This window comes from Denticeps clupeoides, chromosome 7 (genome assembly GCF_900700375.1).
Source record: "Denticeps clupeoides chromosome 7, fDenClu1.1, whole genome shotgun sequence".
NCBI lineage: Eukaryota > Metazoa > Chordata > Actinopteri > Clupeiformes > Denticipitidae > Denticeps > Denticeps clupeoides.
In genome coordinates this window covers 1,862,686-1,886,426 of record NC_041713.1, presented here as the reverse complement: position 1 = coordinate 1,886,426, position 23,741 = coordinate 1,862,686, and the positions used below count along the sequence as shown (strand labels likewise).

General features: G+C 52.1%; 2 protein-coding genes across 2 annotated transcripts; both read right to left on the bottom strand.

Moving 5' to 3' along the window:
* Positions 1–315: 315 nt before the first annotated feature.
* Positions 316–7,685, bottom strand: csnk1e (casein kinase 1, epsilon). Its single transcript, XM_028987179.1, has 10 exons — positions 7,412–7,685; positions 6,107–6,197; positions 5,097–5,207; positions 4,862–5,010; positions 4,555–4,783; positions 4,293–4,463; positions 2,741–2,889; positions 1,918–2,116; positions 1,680–1,819; positions 316–1,579 (listed from the first exon to the last, which is right to left on the bottom strand). The coding sequence occupies exons 2-10, from the start codon at positions 6,180–6,182 to the stop codon at positions 1,547–1,549; spliced, it is 1,257 nt and encodes a 418-aa protein (XP_028843012.1). The 5' UTR covers positions 6,183–6,197; positions 7,412–7,685; the 3' UTR covers positions 316–1,546.
* A 1,263-nt stretch (positions 7,686–8,948) lies between these two features.
* On the bottom strand, positions 8,949–23,031 carry tnrc6bb.1 (trinucleotide repeat containing adaptor 6Bb.1). The gene is made up of 21 exons (XM_028987652.1): positions 22,909–23,031; positions 22,256–22,338; positions 22,146–22,164; positions 21,175–21,471; positions 19,336–21,099; positions 19,083–19,247; positions 18,418–18,605; positions 18,266–18,334; positions 18,008–18,172; positions 17,530–17,655; positions 17,298–17,441; positions 17,116–17,208; positions 16,261–16,462; positions 15,614–15,754; positions 14,831–14,974; positions 14,599–14,742; positions 14,057–14,149; positions 13,758–13,970; positions 11,902–11,972; positions 11,390–11,529; positions 8,949–10,958 (listed from the first exon to the last, which is right to left on the bottom strand). Exons 2-21 carry the CDS (start codon positions 22,304–22,306, stop codon positions 10,439–10,441), a joined length of 4,749 nt encoding a protein of 1,582 aa, XP_028843485.1. The 5' UTR covers positions 22,307–22,338; positions 22,909–23,031; the 3' UTR covers positions 8,949–10,438.
* Positions 23,032–23,741: the final 710 nt, after the last annotated feature.

Here is a 23,741-nt window from a genome sequence, read left to right as displayed (position 1 = left end):
ACATTTCGAATGTAATATTAAAATGATGCGGAGTTTGAACATGAGGGCGATGCATGGCTGTAGAAGAAAAGAATATATATTGAGAAGAATATTGAACTACATCTATGTCTTTTGAGATAGAATGGAGAAATTCACCACAGAAATGCATTTTTAAAAATTCATTTTCTAAAATACTTCAGAACAAAATGGACCTAGAGGAACAGATATCCTGTAGTAAGAGATGCCTAGCTAAATGCTTTAGCTAAAATATGATATTAAATGTACAATAAAAATTAGATCACTTTCAAGAGTTGCAAAAAAAGGCAAAGGCAGGTGTAAAAGTATGAGGAATTTTTATTTTTTAATTATTACTTCATAAAATATACACAAATACTGTTGTAAATAAAGTGTGTTAAAGAACTGTACAAGATATCAGTACACAATACAGAATGTGACCCCCAATTCCTCTAGATGAACCCCAGTTTAACCCACCCTCCCCAAGGTCACACGACTGCAGGGTCAATAAAGCAGGCTGCTGGGACACACGGGGACCAACACTGTGACAACACCAGAGTGGCAGCTTTCATCAGTCCATCCAAGCGTCATCTGGGAGAGTGTGAGGTCAAAGCAACGTCCCCACGGGTCGGAACCCTCGGCCTGGGCCCTCGGGTGCAGGGGGACACCGAGTGCAGAGCACAGAACACACACACACACACACACACAAGATCACTACACCCACGAAGGATCCACTACTAACCCTCTTCAGCCCCAACGGTCCACAGATGATGGATGTGAGCACACATGCAAAAAAAAAAAAAAAAAAAAGAAACACGTCCACCCGCATTCATGACCCTGCAGGGCACAACCCCCCCCCCAAATTAGTACTTCCGCGGTGTTAAAACCCTGACCCGCCCCGCTACACTATACACCTCCAAACAACCATCACCGTTTTGGCTTTCAACAAAGGAACCCCAGATATTTACAGGTACACGTAGGAAAGGAGCAGAAGAAGTGCAGGTGAAATTTACACAGGGAGGCGTGGCACGAGTGGACCCACCCGCACAGATGCCGTGGGGGAGAAAAAAAAAAAAAACAGAGGGGGCAGTGAGGAGAACGGGTGAAGAAAATGCCGCTTTTATTCCCTGAATGTGACGTTGACCTTTGACACGACGCATTGGAAAAAATAAAAATTAAAAAATAACAGAAAAAGATGGCCGCTCACTTCCTGTTCCTGTCTTCCGGTGAGAATTTGTCCTCCCGCCCGGCCTGGATCAGATGAACAAGTGGCGCGAACGTGTGCAAACACCACGAGTGAGAGAGCGAGTGAGAGAGAGAGCGAGTTTCAGACGGCGTTCCGCGTACGAACAATCAGACCCCTTCGGAGGGAGAAAGGGGACGCGTGCGGTGTGTCCTTGTCGTGCCGGTGACGGACTGTAGCGGGGAAAACGTGAAGGACGAGGCGGCGTCTCTCTGCCGCCTGGGGTTCGGGGAGGTGCGTAAATAAGCGGGCCACGCCGAGCGTTAGTACAAGTTAACCGTCTCCCCGCCGGTCCCGAGCCGGGACGCCTCACTTTCCCAGGTGCTCGAACGGCATGCTGACCTGCAGACACAAACAAAAAAACAAAAAAAAAACCAGCAACGTGTACCGAGCGGCGAACGTCCAGAACCCCAGGAAAGCGCTAGAACGCGGCGGCCTTTACTTGTGACGTGGAGATCCGTGATTGGTCGTGGCGCGCCGTGAGGTCCGACGACGACACGTTGGCGGGGGCGCCCCGGTGGAGCCGCATGCTGACCTTCCGCTCGCGTTCCGCGCGAGAGATGGCCCGCGGCGACGTGTTACCTGCGACGGCGAGAGAGGCGGAGTCATGGCGCTGCGGCATGGCGCTGCGGCATGGCGCTGCGGCAAGGCGCGGCCCTGCTTGCCAGGGGAGCACTCACCGGACGGCTGGACGCGGGAGGCGGGGTTGGAGGCGGCCTGCTCCGGGCCGTTTCGGACGCGGGCGGGCGCTGAGGGGTTGGGGCCCGGCTGGTGACCCCGAGCGGCGGAGCCTCGAGGAGCCCCGGCGATGCGCTCGTCCCGCTCTTCGGCCCCGCCCCTTCGCTCTCGCTCGCCATCTTCTGCTGTTCTGCTGGCGCCCTGAAACGTTATCAAAACGCGTGAAATAAAGTGATGAAGGAGCCACATGTTGTCATAAAGTGACGTGATTGTCATTGTGATACACAGCAGCACAGCACACGGTGACACGTTGAAACCTGTCCTCTGCATTTATCCCATCACCCTGAGTGAGCAGTGGGCACCATGACAGGCGCCCGGGGAGCAGTGTGTGGGGACGGTGCTTTGCTCAGTGGCACCTTGGCGGTTCGGGATTCGAACCGGCAACCTTCTGATTACGGGGCCGCTTCCTTAACCGCTAGGCCACCACTGGCCCTCTGAGGCGGCAGGGATCTTCTGACCGCCATTGTAAAATATTAATATTTCATATAATACAGGGCGGTTCAACTGGTCCGCTATTCTTATCGTGACATCCGTGCTGCACAATCTGATCATTTCTTGCAATTTAATGATAATTAAAAAAAGTAAAACTTCCCGCTGTATCCGTCAGACCTTCAGACCTTCTCACTGAGCCCAGCATTCAGGAATCTGGTGAGGAACGCCGCCTTAAAACGCCACTTCTATCTCTTGAGGAGACAGATTCTATTCCTCGGCCTCGCGACACGAGATGTAGCGGCGAATGCTGAGATGGCGGTACGGGGGACTTACGAATTTGAGCATGTTCCAGTCGAAGACGTAGTCGTAGGAGAAGCCTTGTCTGTGGAAGAGGTTCCTGAAGAGCTGCCGCAGGTAGGAGTAGTCCGGCTTGTCGTCGAAGCGCAGGGAGCGACAGAAGTTCAGGTAGGTGGAGAACTCGGCTGCAAAAAAACGGAAGCACGAATGAGGCAAGACGTTCATACGTGGCATCTGTGGCCAGTGTCCAGCCGCAGGGGTGGGGACGGTTAGACATTTTGGTGTGGGGGACCACTCTCTACTAGGGGGCGTCGAAAAGAACCTCATAATGGACGATTCCGCCTGGATGCGGTGCAGAACGTGATGGATGATACCGTAACGACGCTGCTGGGCGGTTTTCTGGGTAAAAAGTAGTGCCGGTAGTGACCGTGGCGGCCTGATCTGGGTACAGCTTTGGAGCTGCGTTCGACTGCCGTTGTACTGCCGCTCGCTTGACTCTGTTTACGGCTCGTCCGGATTCGGCAGAAACTGCTGCCGAGAGATCCGGCGTTTATTTTACGTCATCCAAACGAGCGGCGGCGGTCGGTGTTCAGTCTGCTCTCACCTGACGCCACGAACACCAGATAAAACGCCTGGTTCAGACGTCCATGTGAACGAGGCCTGAACGCTCATCTCACTGTCGCGTTTGAAAACATCCCGTGAAGTAATGTGCAAAAATCAATGGGACATTTACATCATTTATCAGACGCCCTTATCCAGAGCGACATACAATCAGTAGTTACAGGGACCGTCCCCCCCTGGAGACACTCAGGGTTAAGTGTCCTGCTCAGGGACACGATGGTAGTAAGTGGGGTTTGAACCCGGGTCTTCTGGTTCATAGGCGAGGGTGTTACCCGCTAGGCTACTACCACCCTGGGACGCACCGATAACCGTAATTGAATCATGAGACCGGCCAATCGTAATCGTATCGCAAGACCGGCTAATCGCAATAGAATTGAACAACGAGACCGGCCAATCGTAATCGAATCGAACCGTTGACACATTTACATTTACAGCATTTACCAGACGCCCTTATCCAGAGCGACTTAAAATCAGTAGTTACAGGGACAGTGTCCCTCTGGAGACACTCAGGGTTAAGTGTCTTGCTCAGGGACACGATGGTAGTAAGTGGGGTTTGAACCTGGGTCTTCCGGTTCATAGGCGAGGGTGTTACCCGCTAGGTTAATACCACCCTGGGACGCACTGATAACCGTAATCAAATCGAATTGCGAGACCGGCTAAACATAATCAAACCGTGAGACAAGCTAATCGCAATAGAATTGAATAACGAGACCGGCCAATCGTAATCGAATTGAACCGTTGACACATTTACATTTACAGCATTTACCAGACGTCCTTATCCAAAGTGACTTACAGTCAGTAGTTACAGGGACAGTCCCCCCCTGGAGACACTCAGGGTTAAGAGTCCTGCTCAGGGACACGATGGTAGTAAGTGGGATTTGAACCTGGGTCTTCCGGTTCACAGGCGAGTGTGTTACCCGCTAGGCCACTACCACCTCGGTCCCCCCACGCACAGGCAGGAACTTACACGGATAGCCCTTGCAGAGCACCTCGATGGGCGTGGACATCTTCTTCTCGCTGATGCGCTCGTACTTCTGCCTCTTGGTGGCGGCCTTGAGGCCCTGCCAGGGCAGCGAGCCCACGTTGAAGTACATCAGCACGTAGCCCAGGGACTCCAGGTCGTCGCGCCGGGACTGCTCTGGAGGACACAGTAAGGAAAAGCGGCGTATGTCGTTAAGAGCCGCCGCGCCACACCACCACCATCACCATCAGAGGTTGTGTGCCCTCACCGATGCCCAGGTGGGTGTTGATGGAGGCGTAGCGGGCGGTGCCGGTCAGGTTCTTGTTCTCCCGGTAGGGGATGTGCTGGTGGGTGCGGGCGTCCCTGTACTTCTTGGCCAGGCCGAAGTCGATGATGTAAACCAGGTTGCCCTTCTTGCCGAGGCCCATGAGGAAGTTGTCGGGCTTGACGTCGCGGTGGATGAAGTTCTTGGAGTGGATGTACTCGATGCGGCTGATCTACGAAAAGAACCGCAATTAGCCCGACCGGTCAGGACCTCCTGCAGGAGGACACGCGGCAGCAGGGACGCGAACTACCATCTGGTCGGCCAGCAGCAGCACGGTCTTCAGGCTGAACTTGCGGGAGCAGAAGTTGAAGAGGTCTTCCAGGCTGGGGCCCAGGAGCTCCATCACCATGACGTTGTAGTCCCCCTCCGCCCCACACCACTTTATAGAGGGGATGCCCACTACACGCCGAGACCCAGAAACAGAGGAAAAGTCAGACAAACAGACCCCCGCCCTGCCCGGTGAGACGGTTCCTCAGACGCCTCACCTCCTCCCTGCATCATCTTGTAGAACTTGCTCTCGATGTGCAGCTGTGGGTGTTTGGTCTTCACACATTCCAGTTTAATGGCCACCTCCTCGCCCGTGGCAATGTTGGCACCTGCAAAGCGAAAGAAACCCCACAGAAAACCCCCGGTAAAACGCCGGACGCGCAGTCTTACTCAGATGGAAGGGTGCCCACCCGTGCTCAACGGACGAGGGACCTCGTGTCCTGTCTAGGCCTCGAAAAGATACGCTACACTCGATTAGCGATGCCAACGAAGAATTTCACACGGTGTTGGGGGCCCATTACACGCCTTCAGTCCCAGAATCCCACTATCGGTGTCACCCAGTAAAGTTCCTATACCGTCGTCTTGTTCGATTTAATTAACCGATCTGGCATGAGGACGGACGAGGGACCTCGTGTCCTGTCTAAGCCTCGAAAAGATACGCTACACGGTGTTGGGGGCCTGGAGTATTCCTGGAATATTTTACACGCCTTCAGTCCCAGTAAAGTTCCAGAATCGATACAGTCGTCTTCTGGCATGAGGACGGGGTTATTATTATGCTTTACTTTACTTTACTTTACTTTATTTAGCAGACGCTTTTATCCAAAGCGACTTACAAGAGGAAGACACCAGCAATTCTCGTTCGATTTCTATAGAATATTGAGTTTACAAACTAAGAGCCCTGATAAGGCTCAGACTTGTCAGTGAAGAGCATGCTCAGAGATTGTTAGGTGCTAGACGAAGAAAAAATTATAATGTATTTATACATTTTTGTATTGTTTGTATGCGGAAGAGTTGTTGGGTTTACAGTTGCACACGTTATCATCATTACTTTCCTTCGAATGTGACGAAATCGCCATTTTTCCTATAACACTCTTACAGAACTGATTTACTTGGTGAGAACATTTTTTATATTGTGTGCATTGTATTTTTATTTTTGTTTTGTGTAAAAATGTCTTTGTGGGGGGAAAAAAAGGAGCTTACAAGGAAGGAAGGATGAAGGTCCACCTACCCAGGTAGATGTCTCCAAAGGAGCCGCTGCCGATTTTGCGGCCGAGCCGGTACTTATTCCCCACTCTCAGCTCCATGGCGGCGTGACTTCACTGCAGAGACAAAAAAAAAAACCCACAGCGGGACGTCAGGGGGACGAACATTACCGGAGGCCTGACGGTCAGACCCAGACGAGCCTCAATGCCGGGATGGGCAGGGCCCGAGCGAAGGAACGCTGGCCCGGGGTCGGCCCTCGAAACGTCGCCGTCGCGGCCGTGAGAACACCTCCCCCCAAACTACACCTGCGCACCGGCTGCACGAAGACCCACAATTTAATAAAGTTCATAAGCCGCGGCGCGGTGACATTTTCACGTTCTCGCAAAGGTGAGGGTTTAGGTTGAAACAGGGGAGCCCCGGCCCGTCTCCTCGATCGGAGCCAAGAGGAGGTGGCCTAGCGGGTAAGGAAGTGAACCCGTAGCCGGAAAGTTGCCGAGGCAAAGCACCGTCACACTGCTCCCCGAGGGTGACGGTTAAACACAGAGGACGAGTTTCGTCGTGTCACCGTGCGCTGCAACGTTTCACTTCTGAACCAGAAGTTCGAGCCCCACTTCCTACTATCGTGTCCCTGAGCGGGAGGTCCCTGTCACTACTGACTGGAAGTGAAGTGATTGTCCCTTGTGATACACAGCAGCACAGCACACGGTGCACACATTGAATTTGTCCTCTGCATTTAACCCATCACCCTGAGTGAGCAGTGGGCAGCCGTGACAGGCGCCCGGGGAGCAGTGTGTGGGGACGGTGCTTTGCTCAGCGACACCCTGGCGGATCGGGATTCGAACCGGCAACCTTCTGATTACGGGGCCGCTTCCTTAACCGCTAGGCCCCCACTGGCCAGATCTCATGAGACCGTCCCCCAAATCCGCTGCGACATTCACCCAGAATTATTACGGATGGAGACGTCACGTGAGCGCGCAGAAAACACATCAAAATAAACAACAACAAGAAAGCTGGAGGCGACCAGGACGGCGACAGTCCCGCTTTCGGGGTGTAAAAGTAACGGGCCGCCCTTTATCTCGCCTCATCCCACGACGCGCCGCGGCTAGCTGCTAGCCGGGTAACGAGCCCGCAGCCTCCGCTGCTCCATCACAACACCGATCCGATAAAAACGACAAACGCGTCGTCGCCCGTCTGTCGTTTCGTCGTCGTTGTTCTTTTTTTTGGTTTTGGCGACGACGCGGCCGCGCATGGGGACAGTGCGGAGCCCCCTCCCCCTCTCCGCCGTCCGGCCGGCCGGAGCGACGAGCCGAGCCCCCGGCGCCCCGCTCACCCGATACCGGGCCGATCCGAGGCGCGGTTCGCCGCCGCTGCTGCTCCGGTGCTGGTCAGGCGGACTGGGCCGTGGGCGGCGGAGGATGGGAGCGGATTCTCGCGGCGCTCATACCCCGCACTTCACCTCCGGCTCGTCGGTCGTTCGGTCGGTCGGTCGGTCGGTCGGTCCCCGAGCTCCAGCCTCCGCCGCGCTCCCGCACTCGCGACGCGACGCGACGCTGACGTCATCCGCAGCCCACCCAGGGGCGCCGAGCGGCCGCCGTCCGTTTCATTCACACACGCGGAACTGCGCCTGCGCGTTTCTGCACAAATACATACAAACACTATAATATTACAGATAACCTTACACTCTTAATGTGCTCAGCAGTGCGTACAAACTCAACACTTTCCATTCATTCGAGTGACAGTCAATTTTTTATAAGAAATAAGATGAGATCAATCTTTATTAGTCCCACAAGTGGGAAATTGCATTTGCCACGGCAGAAAGTGGATAGAAACAGAGGTAATAGCAGCAAAAAATAAAAATGTAGATGTATAGATCTACAAATGTACAGTGGGTAAAATTGCTAACTAGAAAGCTGAACGCCCAACTTGGCGCTCAGATTTATATAAAAGTAAATCATGACTTGCTGAGTACCAACATGTCGATATGTTATTCAAGATTGGTTTATTGTCAGTAGGACTGTATACCATGTACATTTACAGCATTTATCAGACGCCCTTATCCAGAGCGCCTTACAGTCAGTAGTTACAGGGACAGTCCCCCCCTGGAGACACTCAGGGTTAAGTGTCTCTTTAGGGACACGATGGAAGTAAGCGGGATTTGAACCTGGTTCACAGGCGAGTGTGTTACCCACTAGGCTGCTACCCCCCGTGTATTGAAATAATGTTTCACACAGACCCCTCTATAGTGCAATCATATAAGAAAAATATATATGTATATACACACACACTAAACTAAACTATACTAACTAAAACTAAAACTTGAACAATGAACAGGTCGGACGGGACATAACTGGACAACATCATGTAGGACGCTTGTAACTGGATATGTTGGATATTTCAAAGAGGACACACAAGACAAGACAAACGTGTGCAAGATGTGCAAAAAGAGCAGAGATGTGCAAAGATCAGGTGGATAAGCCTGAAAGTAAATTGTTGTTGAGTTGATCAGTTTTTGGTGATGGAAATTTTGGGTATAATTGTGTGTGTGTGTGTGTGTGTGCGTATATATATGGATAAAAATGCAGTAAATATGAAAGAATGATTATATAATGATATAGTGTAAATAACGATATACAAGGACTGGGTAATACGCTACGACATTCAAATACAGACAGGTGATTGAAATGGTTAACGCTTAGCTAACAGGTCATGTGGCCTACAAGACGACAAATTAAAAGTTAGAACTTAGTGCCTCACATCACTCCACGTTATTGACTTTTCATCCTGCAAAAGAACGCATGAACAGAAATTATGTATTTAATGTAATGGGTTCATTTCAAATTCAACCAAGAAACCACAGGACACGCTGGTAGCCAATACTTTCATATTTATTATATCTCTTCCATTTTTTTTTCTTAAATAAAATTCTTTTTTGTAAAATCTCAAAACAAAAACACTAAAAGGAGTGTTAAAAGTCTTTCTTAACTTAAAACGAACACAAACGTACAACAACTCTTAGGCTTTTGTAAATGTCCTCGCGGCGCTACTCAGTCTAGTAAGATTTGGCATGGTCTTTTGAGATGCATATGCCATCAGAGATCTGAATCTTAAAAATGTCGACTCAATTATTGCAGGTCGGACAATAAAAACAAAAAGAAGGAAAGAAAGACGACGACGAAGCCTACACGTTTTTTTTTTCTTCTGAGAGGAACGGGGAACAGAAGAGGGAGAGGAAATTAGTGCCGGCGTTTGTGAGCACGCGACCAGCAGTGTACGGAGCGAACAGAACCACCCACATTCTGTAAAGCAGCATCACAAACATTCAGGAACAAAAAAAAAAAAAAAAAGTGATTCCTGCAGCATGTACAAACATTAGAAAAATACCTGCGCGCGCACGCACACTCACTCACGCTCACACTCACAATGCTGTGTCTTCTACACAGTTCCTGGCCGCCTACGGAAAAATGCCTCAAAACTGCCAAACGATACAAGTCCAATAAGGAGAAGAAGAAGAAAAATTGTGACATCGTTGGATTTGATTGACAAGGATGGAAATAAAAACAGGAGGTCAGCATTCAAAAGGAGCAACGATGACGACGCCTCTTCTTTTTTCCCCCCCACGGTGCCCAGAAGTCCAACAGAGACAATGGAAATGACCCAAAAAAAAAAAAAAAAAAAAAAAAAAAAACCACACAAACACACAACCGACGGTTCTCGGACCGACCGGAGCGGTGTGCTTGCACGAGTTTGATTCGGAAAGATGAAAACTGAAAACAATAACGACTGCACGTTGCTCTGCGCACACACACCGCATACAGCAATATGGTGGTGTTTTGTAACACTGTTACAATCTCTTTCAAGGCTTTTTCTGGATCTGAATGTGCATGTGCGTGCGTGTGTGTAGCTCAAATAAGTCTCCAGCCGAATGCGGTCGGGTTCCGTCCCGTTCCTCGGACCGGCGAACTTGGGCTTTCAGAAGAAAAACACGCTCAGGTCTGACAGTTGAAATCTTCATTTTCGCTGTGGTGAAGGAAAGGCCTTGTACTTTTCCGGAACGGTCCCCGCATTCGACTACGTCATAGCTTAACCCTGGTCCGGAGAATGCACGCGAGCGGCGCCTTTTGAAGTGCCGCCACCGGACGAGGGCGTTTCATGTTTAATGTCAGTATTGTAAAGATAAATCAGCGTACACACACACAACCTTGTACGTCTTCCAGTGTATATCAGTGTATATTTGCATGTATAGAAGCCCTAACAGCAGTTGCACACGCGTGTTTATATGTGTGTGCATGTTTACGTGACCCAGTGTACGAACTGTGTCCTTGTACCAGTGTGAGTCGTAAGCGAAGGCTTGTGTCAATTATATAGAGTCGGCCCCGCCTCCCAGCAGGTCGCCGGGCAACAGCGCACCGGGGCTGTTGATCTGGTGCCTGTCCTCCATTTGGGGGACGCCCCAGAGGCTGCTGGTGCCGCTGCCGCCGTAGCCCGGGGTCACGGCCCCCCATAATCCCGCCCTCCCTGATTCTACAGGCCCGGCCCCGCCCTCGCCATCCTCGCCTTCCCCGGCCCCGCTGGTGCTCCACTGGGCGAAGATGCCCAGGCCGGGTCCGTGCGCCGCCGAGGCGTCCGGGGACACGCCCGCGACGTCCAAGCTCTGCCAGCCGGCGCCTCCTAGCACCACCCCCCCCGCCTCCCCGCCCGCGCCCCCTCGAGCGCGCTCCCGCTCGCCTTTCCGGCCGCCGCTGTTGCCGGCGTGGCCCTGGGAGACCCCCGTGCCCCCCGCAGCGCTGCCGGCCGCGGCCTGGGAATGTGCGAAGTAGCGAGCGACCTCCTCTTCACTCACGAACTCGGCCAGGATGGTGGTGTTGCCCAAAACGCACCTGGGGAGAAGATCGGGGTCACGGCCACATTACTACGTACGGTGGAGGCAAGCAGCAGTGCTTTATAATAAACACATATACCACATCTTTACATACTGGCATGTATGAAGCAAAATAACGTGTCAAGATAAATATCGAAAAGTTCATGAGCATTCTCATATCGAAATGTAAACATGGTAAAACATATAAAGCTAAAAATAACATGGCATTACAATAATCAGCACTATTTTTCTAGCATAACGGCCAAAACCAAAATGTCACCACACAACTGGCATTGTGTCCAACTTCACTTTCACTCGTTCTGCTTTTTAGCCTTTTTTTTTTTTTAAGCTCCTTTTTCTCGTACCTACACATACGCGGTGGAGGAGTCTCCTGCGTGACGTCATTAACATTTGCACACTGAACAGGAAGCAAGTGACGGTGAGACGTACATGTGAAGTGCTCCCTGGGCCTTGCCGGCTTCCTGTGGGGTGCTGTAGCGAATCAGGGCACTTCCTTGCGTCAGGCCCAGGTGAAAGGTCAGCAGGGGGCCGTGCTGCATGCAGATTGTCCGGAGTGTGGAGCCGTCGATCTGGAAGAAGAGTTCATTATTTCACTGTGGAACGCCGACTCAAACATTTTCTAACACACATATACAGACTGAATATGGCGCAAGGAATCCCTTCTTTATCTAACTTGAAATGGGACTTAACCTGCTAAGTGTGGACATTAGCGTGTTTATCCCTTTAGGAATTGCTGCATTGTCACGTGATCACATCTTGCAGTGCACACCGATGCCAGGAGGCGTTTCCGCTCATTTACGTTCGGCAACACCCTTCCAGGTTTTAAAAACGTTTTGGTCAATTTAAGACATGAAAATATTGTCTTCACTTCCTCAGTCGAGATGAAGTAACATGCAGTTTGCTGAAACGTTAACAAGCCCATCATAAAAGCAGCAGCCCACCTGGGGAGTGAGGTTACTTAGCAGCAGCCAACAGCTTCCTCGGGACGCCCCCGCGTCATTCCATGCAGAATCTACGAAAAAATTAAATAAATGTGTCTGGGAAGAACATTTGCTTAAAATAAATTGTATATACAGGGAGTGCAGAATTATTAGGCAAGTTGTATTTTTGAGGAATAATTTTATTATTGAACAACCATGTTCTCAATGAACCCAAAAAAACCATTAATATCAAAGCTGAATGTTTTTGGAAGTAGTTTTTAGTTTGTTTTTATTTTTAGCTATTTTATGGGGATATCTGTGTGCGCAGGTGACTATTACTGTGCATAATTATTAGGCAACTTAACAAAAAACAAATATATACCCATGAACAATGAGGCCATGTCATTAGTTTTTCTTCTTTTATACCCTTTCTTGCCAGCCACGCTGTGGAGTACTTGGACGCGTGTGATGGAGCATTGTCCTGCATGAAAATCATGTTTTTCTTGAAGGATGTAGACTTCTTCCTGTACCAGAAACTGGCAGTAGGACTGAGTTGAGCTTGACTCCATCCTCAACCCGAAAAGGCCCCACAAGCTCATCTTTGATGATACCAGCCCAAACCAGTACTCCACCTCCACCTTGCTGGCGTCTGAGTCGGACTGGAGCTCTCTGCCCTTTACCAATCCAGCCACGGGCCCATCCATCTTGCCCATCAAGACTCACTCTCATTTCATCAGTCCATAAAACCTTAGAAAAATCAGTCTTGAGATATTTCTTGGCCCAGTCTTGAGGTTTCAGCTTGTGTGCCTTGTTCAGTGGTGGTCGTCTTTCAGCCTTTCTTACCTTGGCCATGTCACCTTGTGCTTTTGGGCTCTCCAGTGATGTTGCAGCTCTGAAATATGGCCAAACTGGTGGCAAGTGGCATCTTGGCAGCTACACGCTTGACTTTTCTCAGTTCATGGGCAGTTATTTTGCGCCTTGGTTTTTCCACACGCTTCTTGCGACCCTGTTGACTATTTTGAATGAAACGCTTGATTGTTCGATGATCACGCTTCAGAAGCTTTGCAATTTTAAGAGTGCTGCATCCCTCTCACTATTTTTGACTTTTCTGAGCCTGTCAAGTCCTTCTTTTGACCCATTTTGCCAAAGGAAAGGACGTTGCCTAATAATTTTGCACACCTGATATAGGGTGTTGATGTCATTAGACCACACCCCTTCTCATTACAGAGATGCACATCACCTAATATGCTTAATTGGTAGTAGGCTTTTGAGCCTATACAGCTTGGAGTAAGACAACATGCATGAAGAGGATGATGTGGACAAAATACTCATTTGCCTAATAATTCTGCACTCCCTGTACATTACACACCTTCTCATTCAACGTGTTTTCTTTCTTTTCATGACCATTTACGTTGGTAGATTCTCACTGAAGGCACCAAAACTATGAATGAACACATGTGCAGTTCTGTACTTAACAAAAAGTGGAGACCTGGCCTCCACAGTCACTGGACAAGAACCCAGTCCAGATGGTTCGGGGTGAGCTGGACCCCAACAAGTGCTAAACACCTCTGGGAACTCCTTCAAGACTGTTGGAGAAGCATTTCAGGTGACGACCTCTTGAAGCTCATCGAGAGAATGCCAAGAGTGTGCAAAGCAGTAATCAGAGCAAAGAAATTAGAATATAAAACATGTTTTCACTTATTTCACCTTTTTTTGTTAAGTACATAACTCCACATGTGTTCATTCATAGTTTTGATGCCTTCAGTGAGAATCTACCAACGTAAATGATCATGAAGATAAAGAAAACACGTTGAATGAGAAGGTGTCCAGACTTTTGGCCTGTACCGTATATAATTTTTTTTCTTTTTTTTTTTTACCAGTTTCATATGCTGCATCCTGGTTGCTCCCTCCTACCCAGCCCCTAGACAAGCGTGAGCCTCCGCTGGGCCAGGCTTGCGTGGAGCTCTGCTTCTGGTTGGTGAGTCCGGGAGGTGGGCGTGACGGCTGAGAGCTGTTGCGATTGGTCTTCCACAATTTGTTGTGTCCGATTGGTTCCGGAGGCCAGCTAGACTTGTAATCGGAGTACTTTGCTGGGAAGGCACAGTGAATCCACGTGTTTAATATCCGTCTTTTGTGCTCTGCTTCGGAGGAAAAGTACAGACAGGGAGTCACGTACCTGAGCTGTGTGCATTGGTGAGGGGGCTGTCGGAGGCACTGTAGGGCCAGGCACCTGGTGAAGGCAGCAAGGTGTTGAGAGACTGGTTCGACCCTGGAAACAAACATTTACATTACATTTACCACATGTACCAGATGCCCTTATCCAGAGCAACTTACAGTCAGTAGTTACAGGGACAGTCCCCCCCTGGAGACACTAGGGTTAAGTGTCTTGCTCAGGGACACGATGGTAGTAAGTGGGATTTGAACCTGGGTCCTCTGGTTCATAAGAGAGTGTGTTACCCGCTAGGCCACTACCACTCGAGCAAATACAAAAACTCAGATTTCACTCTAATTTCAGTTAAAGGCCAGAGGTTAAGGAAGAGACCCCGTAATCAGAAGGTTGCCGGTTTGAATCCCGAACCGCCAAGGTGAAGATGAAGTGATTTCAACTTCTATAGGCTGCTCTCCTCATCGTCCCGCCTCTCTCCTCCTCATTAGCATTTAAAGCTACAAGACACCGAAACGGCGCGTCAAAGCGACCGCCGGCGTAGATATTCATACCTGTACTCTCTCTCAGTAAGTGGTGATCAGAGTCGGCGAGGTTGGCAGGACTGGGGGTGCCCAGCACACTTCCTGGGGTCACATACGGATCTGATTCGGGGTCAGCGCTCTGTATTCCCTTCCAGGGCACTCCTGGCTGGAACTCTGCAACACGGACATCCGGCAGGTACCACGACAGTTACCACAATAAAAAGTCGCAGGGCACCTGGTGAGAAAGACGAGAGGAAACTACCTGGGGGCCAGGTGGACGTGCCGGTAGATGGCAAATGTTTGCCAGGCGTCTGCTGCCAGCTGTCAGACGCCAGAGCGGGTGTAACGGGACAGTCCATGCCAAGCAGCTCGTACTGCGAATACGGCGAGCCGCCTCGGAGTTTGCCTAGACGTGATCAATGAGCAACAGCAAGTTATGAAATGATGGCAGTGATTATATAAAACTTTAGGATTTTCTGTATTCAGCTGTTGAGTTTACATTGAACATGGTCAGATAACATTTAAAGAACACCGTGCTTGTTCACATTTCATCATGCAGTCCCTCCAGGGTTTTATTTAGTGATTTTTAGAGTCATAATGACCGCCCCTGGTCATCCATAATTCCAGGATCACTTCCAGCAGTGCGCGCATGGACCGGTGACCGACAGATTCCTGGCGGCTAGACAGATATTTATTGGGTCTGCGGTATTTTAAAGACCTTTAAACTCTACATTTAAGGACTACTAGGCCTTAAGGTTTTTGGAAACTCGATCCACAGAACCCCTGCAGTGTGCTCTGCGCTCTCGTCCGAAACGAATGGCTCGTGCTGCAATGGGGCGTGGTTCCGTGCAGGTGATGTGACCATGATATTCGCGAGGAGCAGATTTTTCTGCGGTAGGCCAGTAGAATCAAAACCTCTCCCGTTGGCCAAATTTATATTGCACACCTTTTACGCCGTGCAGCACTAAAAACCTGATTGTAAGATCGCTCTGGATCAGTGCTGTAAACGTTCTTTAAAACGTACAACGTGGTGAGAGCCACTTACTGTTTTTGTGCAGGGCAGGATCGGGGGGCGAGGGCGCGGTGCCGTGGCTCTCCATCATCCACTTGAAACGGGACTGCTGGCTCACCGTGTCCTTTAAGCCCCCGGCTGCTCCGACCATCGGGTCCAGATCGGAGGAAAACCCTGTGAGGGGACGGAACGACATGAATGCCGTTAAAATGAGAGGACTCAGTCCAGTTGTCAAGGAAACCAAGATGGAGCTGTTGTGTTTGTGGCGGAGGTGTATTTTGAAGCAGAAGCTAAAAAGAACGAGCACCAGACAGGACGTTTCTTAATTAGAAGTGAGAAACCGACCTACATTTACAGCATTTACCAGACGCCCTTATCCAGAGCGACTTACAGTCAGTAGTTACAGGGACAGTCCCCCCCCAGAGACACTCAGGGTTAAGTGTCCTGCTCAGGGACACGATGGTAGTAAGTGGGGTTTGAACCTGGGTCTTCTGGTTCATAGGCGAGTGTGTTACCCGCTAGGCTACTAGCACCCTACAAATATTATAATTTACATTTACAGCATTTACCAGACGCCCTTATCCAGAGCGACTTCCAATCGGTAGTTACAGGGACAGTCCCCCCCTGGAGACGCTCAGGGTTAATGGCGAGTGTGTTAGCCGCTAGGCTACTACCTCTACCTGGGTATCCTCCCTGCATTTTGGCCTGAAGATCAGCCAGCGTGCCGCCCAAGCCCGGGTGGAGAAGGTGGTCTGCCGCGGCGTGCTTCGGGACGCCGCCTCCCAGGTGCGAGGGGGACAGCTTGGAGGCCGCGCCGCTGCCGCCTCCAACACCCTGTTGCTGCTGCCGCTGCTGCTGCAGGAGGCCCATGATTCTGGCCAGCTGCACAGGGTGAAAGCACAGCGGGGTTTACACACTGGAGTAGGGCTGGGCCAACGCGCCAATACACAATACGCACGCCAACGCAAAGATATGCGGCTTGAAAGTAAGATGGCGGTGCCGGTGAGTAGTAGCAATGGGAGTTTCGTCCATGCAAGAAACACGCTCGTTTGATTGAGCTTGTTAAAAAGGACGAAGGGGGTGCGGCACGTCTACTATCGGAAGTGGGTGGGAAATTCCACTAGTACGAATACGTGACGCATGTTTAAGCAGCTGGAAAACAGGGTTGTTTCAGGTTTTCTCTCTCTATATATACATATACATATATTATATATACACACACCGATTGATCAGATCTGTTTTTCTTTTTTAATTCGCATCTGTAACTTAAAAGAGTGTATGCATTGCTATATTAATCAATTCATGTGGAAATGATCAAGAATCAAAATAAAATAATGCACTGGGGGAAAATATATAATTAAATCCCTTGATTTATAATGAAAAAATGTTTATTGTTTTGCCCAGACACGACACACAAAACGCGAGAAACTAACGAAATTATTATTTAAATGTCGGGGTAAAACAACTGGTCTGCTCAGGTCTCCCCGACTTTCTAGCCCTTCATTAAATCCCATTTCTGCACACAGAAGACATACCTGTTGTGGGTCTGCCTGCTGACGGATGGGTTGGGGAAACTTCCTCTGGTTTTGCAGGAGCTGCTGCTGCTGCTGCAGTAGAAGCTGACAGGCCTGAGCGCAGAAGCAGGGGGTTGTTTTTTTTAAACGAAGGGCGTATTTCCGACGCGGTCAGGAACGCGTTCACGCAAGACGGGATTTACCAAGAACTGCTGCATATGAGGATTGAAGCTGCCCAGCATAGCAAGTTGTTGGGGCGAGAGCTGAGGTGGGAACATCCCTCCAGTCACGCCCCCGACTACGTTACCACTAGGGGGCGGCATCTGTTTCAGCAAGGAGCCTGGTACCTACAAGACGGCGTGGGAAAATCCGATTCAGGATTTGTTTTTGTTGGAGGTATGAATGAAATGCAAGCGTTTGTTCTCTGCGGAGTACCTGAGGGGACAAGAACTGATGAGGCACTTGCGCACGTAAGCCCTGGGGAGGGTTCATGGGGTGCATGCCAGCCTGGTGCATCCCCCTGATCAGAGCCATCCCACCACTGCCACTGAACACGCCCATCTGCCAGGAACAAAATGCCATCAGCACCTGCCTCACATGAGCTTGTGACCATTAAACAATTTCATCAAATTTAGCATTTACCAGACGCCCTTATCCAGAGCGTCTGGGGACAATCCCACCCTGGAGACACTACCAGCCGAAATGGAACGATGTGTAATGGTCAGAACTGAATTTCGAAGTTCAGTACATTTCATTATGCGGTGGTCTGAATTGAGGTCATATCTAATATACTTGTGTAAATTTTTTTTTTTTTTTATATGTATATGCACAATATATGTGTGTGTGTGTGCAGATACACTTTTTTTTTTTTTAATTATAGTTTGTGTAAAGATGTATAGGTGGGAATGTTAACCTTATCGTAGTAAGAACCCGCCTCTGCAGGCCCCGCGTCTTTGGGGCCGGACGACCTGAAAACCCCCGGCCCACCCTTCCCTTTCCGCATCTCGCCGTTGTACTCGTTCATCCCTCGCTTGTCGTTCTCCATCCTTCTGTTCTGCATAGCGGGCGTGTCTTCGTCCTAACAAACAGAACCGCAAATCAACCTCAAAAACGGTCTCCGCGGGTACAAATTCTTGACCTGTTCACTGTAAAAAAAAAAAAAAAATCTCACCAGGATTCCCATGCTGGACAACTGCCTGCTCATCGGGTTCACCCAAGAGTCTCCGCCTTTCATGCCACCCTGCCACACCAGAAAGACACGAGGTTTTCAGCTCCGCAGGCCATGCGGTCACATGACCCAAAGCGAGCCACGCGCCGGGCTACCTTGCTGTTGCCCCTCTTGCCTCCGTGGCCCCACACCCCTGAGTTGTAGGCGGAGCCGCTCCCCTGCGGCCCCGCGCTGTTCCACACGCTGCCGCCGGGCCCGTCGTCCTCCTCCTCCCAGCTGGAGTGGCGCGACGTGCCCATCGAGCTCTCCCGCTCGCCCCAGCCTTCTTGCATAGTCTTCGAACCTGAGCGAGAACAAAATGCAATAAGCAGAAGCGTCTCTCCGTGACCCTGAGGGAAGAACGGGCTCTCTTTTCCCCGGGTTCGACAATAACGACATCAGGGCCAGGCGATTAGTGATCATCAGGAAATTCATTTACGGTACTTACAACCAGTAGTTACAGGGACAGTCCCCCCCCCTGGAGACACTCAGGGTTAAGTGTCTTGCTCAGGGACACGATGGTAGTAAGTGGGGTTTGAACCTGGGTCCGCTAGGCTACTACCATGGATACGGCCATTACAGCACAAACAGAAATGTTGGGGAACCGCTTAGAACCGCACAGCCTCTAGGGTGTATTATAATAATAATAATAATAATAAATTGAAGTGATTGTCATTGTGATACACAGCAGCACAGCGCACGGTGCACACAGTGAAATGTGTCCTCTGCATTTAACCCATCGGCCTGAGTGAGCAGCGTAAACCGGCGACGGCGTTCTCACCGGGTTTGGCCGGATTCGGAGAGCGGTTCCCCCAGCTCCCGCCTTTCCCGCAGTCGTCGGCGTCCCCCCAGCCGGAGGACACCTCCGCCGTCTTTCCCCACGTGGCCGCGCCGCCGTCCGCCGAGAGGTCCGAGGGCCCGGCGCCGCCTCCCCACAGCGAAGGAGCTGAATAGAGAGAGAGAGAGAGACCGGCGTTCCCAAACGTTCGCACAGATATCGTAAATCAAGTACAACGTTTGACCGGAACCGGTACCGGAGTTTGCATCGCGGTTCGCAGGCGAGCCGGACGGCGCCCCGCCCAGGTGTTGCGGCTGCAGCGGGGTCTTCTGCTGCTGCTGCTGCTGGGACTGGGAGCTGTTGTTGTCCCACAGGTTGACGTTCTTGCTGTTGTAGCAGTTGGGGTCGCCCCAGGCGGCGGTGCCGTCGTCGATCTCCGCCCTCCTGCCGACGGACTGGGGCGACGGCTCCTCCCAGCCGCTGGCCTCGGCCGCCGGGGCCGCCTGGGGGACGGGGCCGGACGTCCAGCCGCCGCTTTGGTTCTGGTTGGGCGCGAGGACGCCCCCCGGCCTCCCCCGGCCCTCCGGCGAGGGCCTCGGGTCCGCGCGGACCTGCACCGGGGCCTGCGATTGTTGTGGACTTTGCGCCTTGACGCCGGCGGCCGCCTTGCCGCTGTTTGGTATTTGCGCCGAATGTGGAGAAGCTCCCCAGCCGCCTCCTCCTCCTCCTCCGGCAGAACTTCCCCAGCCCTTCCGGTGCCGGTCCTCCTCCCAGCCGCCCCACGAGGTCTCCTCCGCGCCGTCGGCCCGGCTCTCCTTCCAGGCGGAGCCGGCCGGCGCCTCCCTGTGGCCCCGGTCGCCCTCCGGCCTCCAGTCTCCGGCGTCCCGGTCCTCTCGCCACCCGCCGCCGCCCTTCCTCGCGGAGGAGGAGGAGCCCTGCTCTCCAAAACCGCCCCACTGGCCTCCCTCGCCATCCTGCTCCCCGTTGCCCCACCCCTTACCCGGCCCGTCCTGGGCGTCGCCGCGGCTCGCGGCTTTCCCGAGACCGCCCTCCATCCCCGCGGCCTTCAGCGCGCCAGAGTTTTGCATAGCGGGGCCTTGCGGCGCCGGAGGGGACGGCCCGTCCTGCCAGCCGTGTTTGGAATGCGCCGGCGGGTCGGGGGTTACGCCGGAGTAGGGCGCGGGAGCGTTCAAGGACGCGGCGCTGCGCCGGTCGCCGCGCTCTGCCGCCACGTCCCACGCCACGTTCTGCCTGATCTGGGTCTGACCCCAGCCGGTGTTGCACAAGACGCGGGGATCCAGGTCCTTCCGCTTCAACATGCTCTGCAGGGCCAGCTCGGGACCGGGCTGCGTCTGGGACTGGGCGTCGGCACCAGATGCCCCGCCCCTGCCGTCCTCTTCGGCCGGAAACTCCTTCGGCGTTCCAACGTCCCTCTGGACGTCCCCGGTATTCTCTGACGAGGCGGAGTCACAGCTGCCGATGCTTCCGGTGGCGTCGGCGACGTCTGCTGCCGAGCCGGGAGCCGCTCCCGTAGCTGCCGGCTGACCGGATCCGTCCCCGTCCCCTTCCCGTGCTCCCTGAGAGACCTCGTGGGTCGAGCAGCTGCCCTCATTTCCCAGAACCCACCCCTCAGCGTCAACTTTATCAGCGGGGCCGTCACAACCCCACGCAGTCCCGCCCTCTGTCCCCGCGTCCCATGATTCCGTCCCGGAGGCGTCTTTACTCCACGCCGAAGGGCTGCCCACGCCACCGGGAGTCCCGTCGTCACCATCTTCCGATTTGCTTGGTCCCGTCACCGTCTCCGATCCCTGATCGTCCCAGGCGAAAAGCGTCCCGCCGTCGGCCGGGGACCGCTCCCGCGCCCTGGCCGTGTCCCACACCGAACTGGACTGCGGACGTTCGCCCGACTCCCCGGCGTCGCCCGCCGGAGTCTCCGAGCCGGCCATCTCCTGTTCCCGCTGCTGCTGGTCACCCCATGAGGCACTGACGGGCGAGGGGGGCGTGGCGGAAGGAGACGGGCCTGACGGGAAGACGGGACATCATTAGTTTAAATCAAACACGGGTCCAGAGGGACATCACTCCCGAAGAAACTGACCGGAAGTCGGGTTCTCCGCCTGCAGAGCCGGGGCCCCGCTGTCCCCGCCGGCTCCGCCCAGAAGCATGCAGGACAGCGGCTGTCCCCTCTTCAGAAGCACCTTGTGGTCCTGCTGGGTGCGGAAACGCGGCGGCACTTCGCGCGGGCCGTAGCGCGGGGGCTGACCGTTGGCCACAGCGCTGGCCTGCTTGGCATTGTTCCCGCCCGGCGAGGAGACGGCAGACGCCACCGGGGCAGGACAGGGGGACGGCGGGGCGGCGGGGACGAGGCTTTCGGCGGTCTGAGCGGACGACGGACCTGCGGTCGAAAAACGGGAACATTTACAAGCGCCGCCGGTGAAACAGGAGCGACTAGTGCTGCACGATTAATCTAATCGCAATCGTAATCGCGATGTCAGTCTGTGCGATTACATGAACGCAAAAAGCTGCGATTTAAATGATTAGTACATGGATTGGATATGTTGCCGATCCATTCTCTCATTCTCTCAAAGTTGGCGAGCTGACTGAAGTCTCACATCTCAGTTGTATTAAGTGTCCTTTATCATATCGCAATCGCAATATTGATCTCAATAATCGCAATATGTCTTTTTCCCCAAATCGCGCAGCCCTAGAAGCGACTGTCACACGGTGAAACGTGTCCTCTGTATTTAACCATCACCCTGAGTGAGCAGTGACACCTACAACCCTGACAGGAACTTGGTGGGACCACCTGATTGTCACATGTGATGCACAGCACACGGTGAAATTTGGCCTCTGCTTTTAACCCATCACCCTGAGTGAGCAGTGGGCACCATGACAGGCGCCGGGGAGCAGTGTGTGTGGGGACAGTGACTTTGCCCAGTGGCACCTCGGCGGATCGGGATTCGAACCGGCAACCTTCCGATTACGGGGCCGCTTCCTTAACCGCTCGGGCCACCGCCGCCCCACAAAGAGGTCGCGGCGCCGTTGCGAGCTGTGGCCGACGTTCCTCACCTTCACACGACTCCGTGACCTGAAGAGAAGAAAATTGAAGACGACTTTACTTAACAAGGACAATGCTGGAAAAAGAATAATAAATCACCACATTTCAAAAACGTCCATACTGTTTGGGAGGCTTCCCATTTCCTCTTTTCTTCTCTCTTCCTTTCTTCCATGAACCGCTGATGCCTCTTGTACGTGGAACTCTCTGAAACGCAACGCGGAGAGACGTGAGGATCCGCCGCAGAGCAGCGCGGGTTCGGACCAGCAGGCCACGGCCGACGCCAGAGGCGACACTACCCGCCGCGGGCGCCTCCAACTCGGACGGAAACCGCGCTAAAAACTCGACGCGGGCAGCGGGACGGGAGCTGCGAGCAAGTTCGGCCGCGCAGCAACTGGTTGTTCCGCGGCGGCGGGAGGCGCGGGTCCGCTCGGCGCCGAAGTTACGCCTCCTCACGGCCGCCGGACACGACACGGGAGCCCGAAACGAGCACACACGGCGCTGAATTTAACCCGAGCACCCCCCTCGGCGCGTAACACGGCGCCCGGCGTCTCACGCACCGAGGCCCCGCGGGGCTAAAAAAGCAAGAGCGGATTATCCGCCCGACCGCTTCTCTTCGGGGGCTTTAACGTGGCCCGCAGCGGACGGTCGCTGGCGGTACGCGGCTACAGCTAGCCACCCAGCTAACGCAGCCGCGGAGCTCGGCTCCGGCTCGGCACCAGCTCCGGCCCCTCCGCGCAGCCCCCCGCGACGCGCACGGCGACGCGGTTCACGCACCTCGCTGGGGCCTCGGCCAGAGCAAACATTCGCGGGTTGTTTTTATCCGAGCTGGCGACGGCTTCTCCCTCGGCGCGTCTCGGCTTCCTCGACGTCGGCCATCTTTTTCGCTGCCTGTTGACGCGCCGCAAGGGCTAATGCTAACATGCTAACAAACAAACAAACAAATAAATAAAGGCGACGCGACGCGACAACAACATGCGGTCAACTCTGCAAATTAAAGTCCACAAGCATATATTACGCAAAAAAAAGGATTCCGTTTTATACGTTAACGTTGTACTATTGACAAATTGTATAAATTATATGATTTCACGTTGTAATTGTTCTGTATTTGATGCATTTTAATAAAAAATTAGTTTATGACTTTATTATACAACTAACACCGATATCAAAGCAATAATTGGGGACCTTTAAAATATATATATATATATATATATATATAAAGCAAAAAACATGCAGTCAACTCTGTAAATTAGTCCACAAGCATATATTACGTAAAAAAAGGATTCCATTTTATACGTTAACGTTGTATTATTGACGAATTATATAAATTATATGCTTTCACGTTGTACTGGTTCTGTATTAGATGCATTTTAATTAAACATTAGTGTATGACTTTACTTTATAAAGTATAATAAAGTATTACTTTATTATACTAAGACCGATATCAAAACAATAATTGGGGACCTTTAAAAAAAATACAAAAAAAAATAATAAAAAGCAAAAAACATGCAGTCAACTCTGCAAATTAGTCCACAAGCATATGTTATGTAAAAAAAGATTCCATTTTATACCTTAACGTTGTATTATTGACAAATTATATGCTTTCACGT

What these genes read in the sequence shown, in the direction of transcription:
- csnk1e (XM_028987179.1), bottom strand. Translation starts at nt 6,182, where the DNA reads ATGGAGCTGAGAGTGGGGAATAAGTACCGGCTCGGCCGCAAAATCGGC. An exon ending in TGCTGCTGGCCGACCAGATG is followed by an intron (nt 4,784 to 4,861) that starts GTAGTTCGCGTC and finishes TTCTTTTCGTAG; the next exon opens with ATCAGCCGCATCGAGTACAT. An exon ending in ACTGGAACATGCTCAAATTC is followed by an intron (nt 2,117 to 2,740) that starts GTAAGTCCCCCG and finishes ATAACGTTTCAG; the next exon opens with GGCGCCAGCAGAACAGCAGA.
- tnrc6bb.1 (XM_028987652.1), bottom strand. Translation starts at nt 22,306, where the DNA reads ATGGAAGAAAGGAAGAGAGAAGAAAAGAGGAAATGGGAAGCCTCCCAA. An exon ending in CGGGTTCTTACTACGATAAG is followed by an intron (nt 17,656 to 18,007) that starts GTTAACATTCCC and finishes TGTTCCTGGCAG; the next exon opens with ATGGGCGTGTTCAGTGGCAG. An exon ending in GGATGCAGCATATGAAACTG is followed by an intron (nt 11,973 to 13,757) that starts GTAAAAAAAAAA and finishes ATTTTTTCGTAG; the next exon opens with ATTCTGCATGGAATGACGCG.